The sequence below is a fragment of the Rousettus aegyptiacus genome, unplaced genomic scaffold (genome assembly GCF_014176215.1).
Source record: "Rousettus aegyptiacus isolate mRouAeg1 unplaced genomic scaffold, mRouAeg1.p scaffold_m13_p_8, whole genome shotgun sequence".
Lineage (NCBI taxonomy): Eukaryota > Metazoa > Chordata > Mammalia > Chiroptera > Pteropodidae > Rousettus > Rousettus aegyptiacus.
Window position 1 is genome coordinate 23,952,810 of NW_023416311.1, and position 13,502 is coordinate 23,966,311.

Genomic DNA, 13,502 nt, shown 5'->3' on the forward strand with positions numbered 1-13,502 from the left:
TATAAAATCTGAACAGAAAATGCAAATCTCCATCACTTTCTTCCAGGAGCACAAGAAACACATGCAGAAAAGTGTTTCAGGGGAAGAAATGCCTATCTAAAGAGACCCACTCTACTAAAATTCCAACTTCCCTGCAGAGAGTAGTCCTACACTTGATTTAAAAAACAAACAACAACAACAAAAAAGGACTCATATTTTTCACAGTAAGAGTCGTCTGGTGCATTTGATCCAATTTACAGAAATTCGATTTATACCAATTTTGTCAATGTCAGTCCACAGTGTAAGGAGAGACAGGCCTGCATTTTAAATGGGAGGCAGCCTCTCTGATTGAAGTTCAACTCAAGCATCCTGGTTTAACAACTCCATTAATGACATCAAGCACAGATCTAAAGATTATTCACCCCGTCTGTCAGTCCCATGTGTTATTTATAGGACAGTATATCAATCATGTCTTCCCTTTACTATTCCCTACTTTCTGGTCCTAAGCTATTTGGTCTGCCAAATTAATACATTCCATTGCTGCTGCAAATCTAAACAATGCTTAATAAAAGATTAATAAAATAGCTGGGTTCTCTGCAACCACGAACACATCCAGGGAAATTCATCAATGTCTTTTTATTTACATATTTGGCTGACTGTCCCCTGAAGCAACTATGTAAGGCACATGCTCAGGTATCATGGTTTATGGTTTGCATTCAATTCAGGGTGTCAATCTGCTTCTGTTTTAATTACATCCATCTTGATATGTTATTACAATCTTATGAAAATTTCTTTTCAGTAAATGACTGACTATAGACATAGACACATGACAAACAGTTGTAATAAATTTTCTGTTCAGCAATAAAGAAGCAAGATGGTTTAGCCAACATATCATGTATATTTCATATTTTGAATCTTTCTTCTTTAGAAAAGTTTGGTTGAGTCTTCAACTCCACCATACTCCAAAGTTCACTTGTTTCAAATGTTCTATTACCAACTCTGTTAAGTTGCTATGAGTTTCTCTGAAGAGAATACTGGCTAAAGAAAATATTTAATCCAAAAAAAGTTAAAATTTTAAATGGGCCACATTAAGATCATTTTTTATTCAAATAGTTATTTCATTTTTCCACTGGGCATTCAAGGATAAGAAACCCTCATATCATCACCTTAATACTTATTTTTTTCTTCTACATCCTCATTATGGGGAGTTGGGGTGGGGGTGGCATGTTAAAAAAAATGCAGAGAAAGACCAATGAAGAAAAACGGAATGCTTTTGAAAGGTTCCTGATACTGAGTAAATATGAGAAATTTTCTTAGAAAAATTGGAAGCTTTACAATCATGGGTGTTCATTCTCATCTGTAGTATTATATCTGTTTTTAAAAAACCTCCTTCAACATCCCCCATCCTTGAGAATCCTAGGACCAAGGAGAAGCAGTCTCCTACTTTCATTAGATAACTATGAAAGTCTAATTCCCAGTTGTGATCTTGAGCAGGTCAATTAACCCCTCTGGGCTGTGTTTTCATTTGCAAAATAACAGGTAAAACTACATTACTAAAGAAAACATCTGTGCCTCTGATGCCACTCATGGCTTAGAAAGCACATCAGCTAACAATGGCTGAAGTGAAATGGATCAAAAGACTAATCTGAAAAAGCTGAGGTCCTAACTTTAAAAAACACTTCCTAAAGATGCTCTGCACATTAAGCTCAAAACTAATTTTCACAAATAATCAAACTGATTACCTTATAAGAAATGAGTTAGGAGTAAACTTTGCAATACCCAGCAATACAGTAACAACAGCAAAATGCTCGTTTCCCCTTTTGCCCCAGTGAAAGAATACTTTTACTTGAATTACATAAAATCATTTCTCAAAACAGCACAATCCAGGACCTTCATCATTTTTTGTCAACTGAACACGTACAGAGAAAATGAGTGGAACACTGGAATTTCTAGTATGTGGCTGGAAAACAAGTGATAACCTAATGTCCAACGATTGTTTCATCTACATCTTCATTCTATTATGTTTTTTTCCTTACTTAGGTTTTAACTATGGAAAAAGTATTCACTGAACAACTTTTAGCCAACCTTTGCAAGGGTGTCTAGCAAACCATCAAAAAAAAGTCTACTCCAGTATAAGTATTAAGGGATAACTGCAATACTAGACTCTCTTAAAGCCTCTTTCAAGCTCTAAAATATTGCTACCATCAGAAATCACTTTGTAGAAATCTAAAATAAGGTTGGTAGGTTGGTGTTGTGCTGCAGTGGAGGGTAGGTATGGGGACAACAAGGAAAAATGACATCCCTCAGGTACCATCACAACTTGACCCTGGCATTGACTTAAACCCTGTCCCAGATTCAGAATGTCCCTGCAATCTGAAAGTATCAGATTTCAGCCATATAACCGCAAGTCACAATTTGTTTTCACTGACAGTTCTTCTGAATTGAGCCCAGGTCATTTCAAAATGCCTCAGTTAATAGCAATCACACAGTACCTGCAATTTGAAGGTTTTCAGCCCAAAATGAATCCCAACCTACATTAGCCATTTTCCATTACTTACACACTGTGGGCTTTCCCCTCTCTTGTTGTGACTCCATTTTACTACACTTGGGTTTTCCAGGGTTCTGAAAGTACCAAGAGGTATAGCGGCAAGCCAAAATGACAGTAAAGTAAAAAATATTTGTATGTAGTCGCTAACTTGTGGCATTTGTCAAGCAAACTCTAACCAGAGTTTCAGATACAAACGAGAAATCAGAATTATAAGCTGTAACAGCCCAGAAAACTGTGGCAAGTAATTTACACCCTCACAATGCTAATTTCAAAATCCCTCAAACAGACTGTCAAAGTTCAAATAATGGAAATTTGGAATTTTTAAGTTTCCACATTCCATTCACAACTTCCTAAATCCATTAACTTTTATTAATTGCATTAATAATTTTGATAGCTCTACCTCAGTAATGGAAGGAGAGGAAAGAAGGGAGAGCAGTTGGGAGGGAGAGAGGAGACGAGAAGAGAGGAGGGGGAGGGGAAAGAAGGGGAGAGAAGAGAGGAGAGGAGAGGAAAGGAAAAAGGAAAAAGGAAAGGAAAAGGAAAAGGAAAGGAGGGAGGGAGAGAGGATTTCAGGCTACAGGTCCCCTTATTAAAGATGGAATCTGAGTCCTGAAGAGGACTGAGAAACAGAAGCCTGTACTTGCCTAGTCTCTTCCTGAGCAAGTAAAGGAAACCAGACCAGCATAAAGAGGACCTATTCTTTGAGACCTTAAAAGGATACCTAAGAAGTGCATACTCCTTACCCTTCAGCCTTGTGAAAAGAAATGAAGAACATAGCTAATATTTGCAAGAACAAAGACAAACTTAGGGTCTCGCCAGCCTTAAATTTCATGCCTTTATTCTAGTGAAAAATAAAATCTGCATTCTTCTGTGGAATAGGTATGGGCTGTATAAAAAATAAAAAATAAAAAATAAACAAAACCAGTTCTGACTCAATTAACAATGTCCCTAAATTATTTTTGATCCTCTCTTATTTTGGGTTTCACCAAATTAATTCCCATCTTGCTCTCCCAAACTTCAATTATCCGAGTTCTCAAATCTCCTTGATTTTTTCTGAACTTTCTCAAATGAATAGCAGTGATCCCATTACCAATTTGTTTTTCCTATATCTAAAGAATAATAAATTTAATCCTAGCATTAAAAAAAATGTTATTTCTTAAAGAGAATAAAATAGCATAAGGCACTTCTACAAAGTTAGGCTACATTTAGTGTATCAGACTCTCACACAGCATAGGGGTAAAATAAAATGAAATGTAAAGCCGCTAACTCACCATCCTCCATCCCCTGCATGTGGGCATACACACACACACACACACACACACACACACACACACACACATCCCCTCCATCAAGAAGTGCTACAGACCTTCCTATCCAAAAGGCTTCCAAGTCTTGTAGACACTGGGACCTAAATTATTCCCTGACTGCTGGCCTCAACTATTATTTTCTCAACTCAGCCTTATTTCTAACCCTAACATTCTCTCAAACTAAATAATCACCATTTATTTTTGACAGTTTATAATACTGTTATATAGAAGACCCTCAGAATCTCTTTGGCACGCTCACGCTGCTTGAATCATGGTGAAGGCTAGTTGGTTTTGGTGTTTTTTAACCTTTTTTCAACTTTGAAAGCTAGAGAACAACACTCTCAGGATGAAAGGCTAATCACTAACTTTGTGACTCATTTTTTAAGTTTACTGGTTCATTTATTGCCTACTTCCAGAAAGGAGCTGAAGTAGTTAATCTCAACAACCAACAAGCTGCATGGAATCTTCATGTCACAATCTTCAACCTTATCTCACATGAATACTTTTGAAGTGATCTCTGCCTTGTACAACAAAATACTGAAATTCAGCACTTACAGTATAACATTTGAATTCATAACCAAGCACATTATTCACACTCTTTCCTGCAAACTTTCTCACCACTTAGGAACTTTCAGAAGTGAAATGCCAGATCTGACCTATTTACTCGACAGTCCCATCCCAAACTTCCCAATATAAAAAGTGAAAAATGCAAAAAAAAAAAAAAAAACAAAACCATGTCCACAGCTCTCCCTGGCTTCATAACAGCAGAAGGGCTCTGACCTTTCTTGAACCAGCACTTCATATATAAACGAGCAAAAGAGAAAAAATTTGAAACCTTTATTTTAATATCAGTGTCAACTTCCTTTCTCACCCAACCTTCATTCCCAGCATGCTAAAAGGGAGCAATACAGGAAACCAGAAGGGACCAAGAGAATATATAACATATTGGCTGGAGGCAGCTCAGGGCATGAGAATTGGGCTATCACACTGAAAGAGCTATTGAGAATCACCAATTCTTACCACATGGTGGGGTTACTTAGAATCAATGAAAAGGCTGACACCAGGCAGAAAAAGCAGGAGAAGTGAAATTATCATCATTACTTACACTTTGCACTTCATTTGCCACTCCCACTTAAGTAGCAGCCCCCACTCCAACTTCAAACTTCTGTGCCTGGTTTTCCAAGTCATCTGTCATCAGCCCAGTCACCCTAAACTCTGAGATCACCAAGTTTCTAAAAGGGACCTTTGAGATTTTCTCTACCATTTCCCACACCAGATTATAGATTATGGATTCCAATGTCAAGAATTAAAGTGCCCTGTGATCACATACATTTAGGAAATAAGGCACATCACATGGCCTTCTCTGATAGTCAAAACTTATGTTTTCATAATAAAAGACTTAATTCTGGCAGAACAAACAAGACACCCCTTTAATTTTGTCTAGCCCATCAAGTTTCAAAACTATTTGAGGGTAGGTCACATTTTTGGGGTCTGGAACACAACCCAGGAATATCTGGCAGAGCTATGTTCCCATCCAGCTTGGGTACACCTTTGCTCTAAAACTAGTCTAAACCTCTCAATTAATGAATTAAGAAAATGATGCTTTTAGAAATTAACTTCCCAACTAGTTAGGGCAGCTAAGCCTGGAACATGTTTCTTCACTAGTCTCCTGACTCCCTAACAAGTACTCACTTCCATAATTTTGTACTCATTTCTACTTTCCTTGCCCCCAAGCCTGAATCAAATAGCACCTTCTCACTCATCTGTTTTCTGTTACTCCTTCACTATTCCCTGTTCTTAGAACGCGCTCCCCTTCCCACATTTCTTCCTAGTCTATCCAGATCACTTCGCCCTTCCAGGCTCCATTTTCTCCATGAAGCCTTCTCAAACACTTCAGCCCATCACACTACCCCTTCTCTGAAAGCCTACTACACTTAGTTGGTATTTGGCACATGAAAGCCTGATTCAAAATTATTTTGTAGGTGCAGGACTTAATTTATCAGTTAAACTGCACAATCCTTCAAGATGCTACATATATTTTAGGTTTCTCTGTACTCTTTCTAGTGCCTTGCACATAGCAAGCACTTCATACATATATATTTGCTGACTAATACAAGAACATGATTAATATTTTTAAAACAAGTGAATAAGTGAGATTTGACCATAATAAATTACTAGAGCCTATTAACATGGCATATTATAAGTAAAACAAATTCTGTACAGCCTATTTATGCCACGGATAGGTAATGTTTAGGGGTAAGCCCTGAAATAGAGCTAAGAAATAAAGATCACATGAAAGTCTTGGTTTGATCCTCTACCCATTAGAAATGAGTCTTCCTTAATTTTTACAAGCCTGCAAAGCTCTAATTGGTCTCCTGTCTGCTAATCCCACCAATTTCATCCTTGCTTCTCTTGGTCAGTTGTAAAAAAGGAGGCTGCACTAAGAACCCAGTCCACAACAGAGGACTGAAGTAGGGAAATAATGGACTTGCAAAGATAAATTTTCAGCTATAGTGCTCACATGACTTACTAATTGAGACTACACAGAAAGAAACCCAAATAAGAACAGAAGGACAATATTATCTGACAGTACTAGGGAACACTGATAGTACTAAAACACTAACATTTCCATTTATATATTTTTTGCTAGAAGCCACTTAAAAAAAAAAGAGGTATAACATCTGGGAATACTCATTCTCAACCTATTATTCAAAGAATATCCAAATAAACAATATAATATCCAAATGGTAATTCTGCTTCTCCAATGCCTAATGAAAAGAACACCACATTCAACTTTAGCCTCCTCACCTCTTATCTTCTATCATGAGACTCTTCACAATCATACACTTGAACTTCAGGGCACAATTACTCAAGACAAGTGTCCTGCAGAATATGAAATTACCTCAGCAAGTTTCACCACTATAAAGTGTGGGACTTCTCAAACTACCCCAAAGCTTTCATCATTTTAAATAAAATCCAACAACAGTAAAAAAAATTATCAACATAAAAATACTGGTTCTCATTAGGCAAGTTTCTTACTTTTGCTCCAACATTAGTAAAACTATAGTTGGACTGGAACAATTTATAACAGCACATTTCATTATGAATTAGGAGCCTCCTTTTTAAAAGGGAAGTCTAAATCAGCTTCTCAAGACAATATCATGGAGTCATTATATGTGTCCATGAACACCCAAAGTATGCCACTCCACAGTTTGCCAGCTATTGCTCCTAACTGGCATAAGGTACAAGCCTAGCTGTACAAGCCTGGCTGTGCAAGCTTGGCTGCGCAAGCCAACATTTCTGGTTTCTTATCACAACATCATACTAGCAGCAGCCTCGATGATACGTGGTGACAATTGTTTTCATTTCTAAACACAAGGCACAAAAACACAGTACATATTTCATGGAAATCTTAGCATCTATAATAATTCTTAACATTTATAAGCACTTCCGCAACATATATTCCTGTCCAAGTTCATAGTTTAGTTGCCTATTTCTTAATAAGCCCTCACATTTCATGGTAATAGTTGAATAATTCTTTCAAAATGAGTACAGTGGATAGCACAGGTTTTATTTTAAATGATCATGAAACATGTTTTGACCATCCTGCATAGACACAAATGCGCAAACAGATCTACCTTTGCCCACAGAACCAGACATACATGATGATTTTTATTCCCCACTGTGTTTTTAATCTGAAAAGTTTATTTACAGCTTTCCTACAAACGGCAAGTCTCTTAAATGTGAGCACTGACCGGATGTTTAATATTAGAGAACTGTTGTTTACTTAGGTGAAAAAGGTGCTGTGGGGGTTTTGGTGGGTTTTTTAGTTACCGCCATTTAGAAATAAATATATACGAAAATATTTACATATCTCTCATATCACATCTGGGAGGGGGAGTGAGTAGAAGGGATATAGATGGAACAAGACGAGACAGAAGCTGGTAGCTGCTGAACCTGGGCACTGGGTACATTGAGATTTAGCAAACTATTCTCTCTACTTTTTTATGTTTAAATTTTTCTATAAAGTTTTAAGGAAACTTTTTTTAAAGTTAGACCTTTTAGACCCACACACAGATTCGTAAATGATATTCAGACATGAACATAGCATAGTATCAAGCTAACCAAAATAATCCAGATTTTGAATCTAAAAAGGAGCAGAAAAAAATCACAGCAAGAAATGGCATTAGTAGTACACTTTAAACTTGGTCTTCTTTAAAAATTAAGTTACTTAAGCCCAAAAGATTGGGCACATTTCCTCTCAAAAGTCAAACAGACGGATGAACACATCACAAGCCCAGTCAAATATCTATTTATTGAAAATAAAAATGAAAAAAAAAACTGCCTATTTACCTCCACTTAGCCTTCAAAATGTTCATGGGAATCTGAAGGCCACTCTTGCTTACTTACTGAGAGGGGCCACAGGGCAGCCCAGGAAACCATACAGAAAGCTGAACCACTTGTAACCAGCTCTTACAAATACTGTTCTAAACTAACTGCAGATAGCAATGGTGAACCAAATTTGAGGCAGCATTTTCTATTAACATACATGCTGCCATTTCAATTCCTATTTTAAAGCAAGAGACAGAGAGAAAGAGGTCACACTGTACAGTACCCTCCCACCGTGGCATTGGCAAAGTTGAAGCCACAGTTAGAATTATCCTAATAAGTGGTGAGCCTCAACCATTGTGTAAGATCCATTTTAGCCAGTAAAGCACCAGTTCTAGAACCAATGGGTAACAAATTCAATCACTAACATCAAAATCTATGGCCATGATTACCACCAACCACGCTCCCTTCCAACCACTGGCCACTATACCACCAGCAGCTCAACCAAAAAGCAGTTCAAACAGAAACGAACCCTGACAGGAAGGCTTCCTTTTAAAAAATATTTAAACCTGACAACCAAATACATACATACAGAACCAGCGATCTAAACTTGTACAGTCACTGCATGTGAGATTTAAGCTGTCATTAACAAAGCTTACATTTGATCATCTCAAACAATACCATAATAACGGCAAAATACCAAAGGGAAAAGGAAAAGTTTCCTTCAGGAACCTCAAACCACCATGTCAGGTGCATGAAAGGCTAGAAACCAACTTCTATCTTGGTTTTGTGCTTAAGAAAGCTGGACTAACTGCAGAATCTCAAAGCTCTGTGTGTGTGTGTGTGTGTGTGTGTGTGTGTGTGTAGTGTATTGGGGGTGGGGATAGGGAGGTAGGGAGGAAAAAGGGGGATTATATTTATAGAGGCCATTGACCTATGCCAGCACCAAATCTGATCCTTTCAGGTAGACAATTTCTCCCTGACCCCTGCACAGTCTCCCTCTAACTCCCCCACCCCTCCTTCCAGGAATGGGTTACCTGGCAGGAAAATATACATTTGGAAATCAACACTGCAGGTACCCAAGGATAAAGAAAGACACACATTTATACATACACACAAAGCCAATCAGAAAGAAAAAAAAGAGAGAAAATACAAAAAAAAAAAAAAAAGGAAAGAGAGAGGGACAATTGGGTGACAAGCCCTTCAGATACCAGCTAGGATTTTATTCTTTCCTCCTACCACTCCTCCCTGGTATACCTTTTTCTATCTTTTAACCAAATTGCTCTTGTACACACACATATGCATATATATGTGCACAGATAATATTATAATTAACCCTTTCTGTAATAGAGCCCCATACGGAATACAGAAAGATATTCCGTCGTTTCCTCTTTGCTCTCCCCTCCTCCCTCCTTTCTCCCTACCAGGAGAAAACGCCCCCTTCCCCAGCTTCACCCAAAAAAGGGGGGTGGGAAGGGAGAAGGGCAGAGAAACCACAAAACCCCATCAGTCTCCAGTCCCGAGGACACCCAGGAAAGGTATATACTATACAGACACATACACACGGACATATGGTTCTGTAGAAAGCACACAGAAACCGTCCACAGGAGCCCCAAACCCAGCAGACTTCCACCAGCCAAGAAGCCATGATTGGGGAGGGAGAGGAGGAAGGAGTGGGGGCACATCTATCCGTAGAGGGGGGCGCATTGTTGTGATGCCTGAACCCCTTTCTCTCTGCCCATCTGCTGTGGAGGGGGCGCAGGGAGGGGGCGCAGAGGAAAGGCGAGCTGTGAACGAGAGCAGGCACGGCTTTGCGATTCCCTCCTGCTGCCTGTATACCCGCGCCCCCAGCTCCCCCACCCCCCAACAATAAGACCTCAACCTAGACAGACAGACAGACTCGCCAGAACGCGGCGGGGGAAGCAGCAGAGCCGGTCGCAGCCGAGTGGGGTCGTGCATAAAGGGAAACCGGGGGGAAGGGGGGTCCCCCTTACCTCCAGCGCTTCAAAAGTGACAAAGCTGGTCATGGCAAATCCATCAATGATGTCCTCTTCGGCTGAGGTGGACTCTCTCCGCTTCCTCCGCGGGGGTCTGGGCCGGGACGGGGCGGAGGACGGGGGCTTCCCATTGTCTTCCTTGTCGGAGCCCGACGACGAGGCGAGCGAGGGCGCCCGGGTCCGACTGGCCCCGCCGCCGCCGGCCGCGCCGGCCCCCAGCCCGCCCCGGGAGCGTCTCTCCCGGTCTCGCTGCGACCGCGACCGCCGCTTTTTGCGGAGTCCATGGCCCCGCGTCGGGCCATCCATGGCTCTGCCGCGCCGGGGTCTCCCCGCTCGCTGCCTGCCCGCCACAGGCTCCGGCCGCGGCCACACAAAAAAATTGACACCAACCCCTCCCTCCCTCTTCTCGGCTTCCCTCCGCCCCGAGGAGGGCGCGGGGGAGACAGCGGCCGAAAGAAGGGAGAGAGGGGAAGAAAGAGAGGAGAAAGAAAAGGGGGAAGGGGCGGAGAGAGGGAGGAGGGACTGGAGCGAGGGCGAGAGGAGAGGAGCCCAAGTGCGGGGCTGCCCACGGCACCGAGGGTCGGAGATTCCTGTGAGCGGCGCCGAGCAAAGTAATGGCTGAACACACAGGTCTCCTTTAGAGGAAAAAAAATAACTCACCAAGCAGGCAATAAATCAGAATAGCGGAATGCTTTGATCAAGAGACTGGGAGGCTCTGGGGAGCCCTCCCCGCGGCCATTCTCCGCCGCGTCCCCCGGCCCCCGAAAATGCCTGCCTCCCGAGTCAAAATCGGGTCCGAAAGGTCGCGGGAAAGTGGGGGCAATGAACTTCACCCGCCCCTCGCGCAGGAAAACACCCCCGTCTCCTCTCACACACACCTCAGAGAAAACTCACTCCCAGGCTCCCAAATTTTTAAGAAATGCATCCAAGGGAGGCCAGGGCTTCCGAGCGATCTGAGAGGGACGAGACCCCCCAGAGAGGGAAGCATAATAATGAAATAATTAGGAGGGGAGACGGCAAAACTGGGAGAGGTGGAGAAGGGAGGTGGAGGAAGGGAAGGAGGATGCTGGAGCAGTTGTGGGGTTTGCTTTTCGGTCTTGGAGGGGGAGGAGAAGGAGCTGAAAGAAGAGAAGCAGACCCTGACGCTGCCACCCACCCACCCCCTTCTCAAAATATAATTTTTTCAGTCCCAGAGAAGAGGTCACCCTTCCTCAAAAATAGGGAGGGGGTGAGTCACTCGATGAGGAAAGCAGAAATCTCCAGCGGGAGAGACACCGGTGTGCCGCCGCCGCCTCTTCGCTTCGCCCAGCCCAAGGGAGAAGCGCCGCCAGGAAGCGCAGAGAACGCCGCTCTCGCCGCCGCCGCTAACGCTGCTGCCGCCGCCGCCGCCGCCGCGAGAGCCCCGAGCCGGAGGGTGCACGGCGTGTCCCCGGGCGGCTGCAGCGGGAGCCCGGGCACGGCCCCATCCTCCGCCCGCCCGCCTCGCTCAGCTCCCGCTCCTCCCCCTCCGCGGCCGGCCCACCGCCGCCGCCGCCGCCGCCGCCCGCCTCAGCCCAGCCCCGCTCCCGCCTGCGCGCGCGCGCACGCGCACCCGCCCTCCCCGCGCCTCGCTCGGCGCGCGCTCCCGCCCCCGCGGCCCCGGCCGCCTGATCACGTGGCCGACTCGGCTCCCTCCTCCCCCGCCTCCTCCCCAGTTGTAGAGTGTGTAGAAAGCAAAAGGCTGGGGGCTGGCCGCGCTCACAAGCCCAGGGCATGCGCGCTGGGGCGGCCGGGCCTGCGCACTGGGGGCGGAGGGGAGCCAGGAGTGGGCCGTGAGGGTGGGGTAGGGGTGTGGAGTGGACTGTTCGCGTGGGGTCGGGTGCGGCCGGGCAGAGTTGGAGTGCGAGGGTGTGGAAGCCACGAAATGGTCCTGCCAGTCACCCTGGGGATGCGTGCGTGCCACTGTCCCCTGTCAACTCTGTGCTCCCAGCTCCGCGCCCCACTCCCGCAACCTCCTTGGGACACTTGTCCCTTGACCCCCTACCCCAGGCCCTCCAGAGGCGCCCGGGCCTCCTCGCAAGGCCCCCAGGGTGTTCTTGCTGGGCGACCTGCGCTCGGAGGGAAGGAGAGATTTCAAAGAAGGGCCAAGGGGGCTTCCCTGGGAAGGGGGCGCGACTGGAGGCGACAGGAAAGGGAGTGCATGCCAAAGAGCGAGCCTCTACTCCACTGGGGGACACTGGGAAGCCCCACAGGCAGAGTTGCAAACTTTTCTCCCACGTGATAGCACAATGTGTGGTCGAGTGACCCCGCACCCTGATGACCTCTGAGCCCTCCTCGCCTTCAAACGGAAACCTTTGGGACGCGCAGGCAGCTTCGGAGACAGCAGCGCGGGGCCGAACTTGAACCTTAGCTGCCGCTGCGGGCGAGGGGGCGGGCTGAATGGGCCTGGACCTCCCCACCCCAAGGACCAGTTAGTCCCGCAAAACTCTGTTCCTACCGCAGCGGACTTCCTTTATTTGGGGATAAGAGAGGTTTGGGGGGCTTTCCTTATTAGTGCCCCTCCTCTCGCCGCAATGTATTCGGCACTTAAAAATAAGTTGTACTAAAAAGCTGACTGCAGCCCAGAATCAATCAACAAAAGCGACCAGCCCTTCTGGGTAAAATAGCCGTGCATTTTACGGGGCACTGGAATTGATCTACTAGGATCAGAAAGACACTGACAGTTCTTTCTCACCAACCTCTTAGATACCTGCTTCACTATCTTCTATCCAGGCACATAAATACCATGGCAAATCACCCCTTATCCCGAGTAACCTACACTTGGGGAAGAAGAAAAGGAAAATGAATTGACATTTATTAATTGCGCACAATGGGCCAGGCACCGTACCAGACGCTTGTACAGGGCTCATCTTTAGAACCTAAATGTGCACTTTTATGTTTTTGTATTACTGGAAGGAGATGGTAAAGAAACAATACGAGCATGACAATCTGACACGCCTAAGATTTATTGATTCATTCATTTCTTTGTTTAACAACTAATTAGGGTCTACTATAAACCAGGCACAGTTCTATGTACTGGGAATACAATGGTACGCAAAACAGAGAAGGTCCTCCCTCTTAGATCTTATGTTCAAGGATGCAAGCTTCGCTCATCTTGCACTTCCTGACGACAATTTAATGGTTGTTTATTCCCTTAAGTCACACTCCTTCATCCCCACTTCTGGATCCCAGGTCTGGATCTATATGAACTCGAGATCAGGGATGGGACGGGACACTGGTGGGAGCAAAGGCGCAAGAGCAAAGAGGAGCAACCACTGAACTGTGAATAGGATTTGAGCGTTATGTCTGTCCAGGGAACATACC

At 44.2% G+C, this 13,502-nt stretch overlaps 1 protein-coding gene across 4 annotated transcripts in view; it reads right to left on the reverse strand.

Annotated features, from left to right (window-relative positions):
* The window catches only part of AUTS2 (activator of transcription and developmental regulator AUTS2), a 1,066,702-nt gene extending 1,055,084 nt beyond the window's left edge, over positions 1-11,618 (reverse strand). For 3 of the 4 annotated variants that reach the window (XM_036225385.1, XM_036225386.1, XM_036225384.1), the window contains exon 1: positions 10,158-11,618. In XM_036225385.1, coding sequence (XP_036081278.1) covers positions 10,158-10,466 — 309 coding nt within the window. In that variant the 5' untranslated portion in view covers positions 10,467-11,618. The remainder of the gene's footprint in view (positions 1-10,157) is intronic. The other variant, XM_036225387.1, reaches the window with a different exon arrangement.
* Between the last annotated feature and the right edge of the window lie 1,884 nt (positions 11,619-13,502).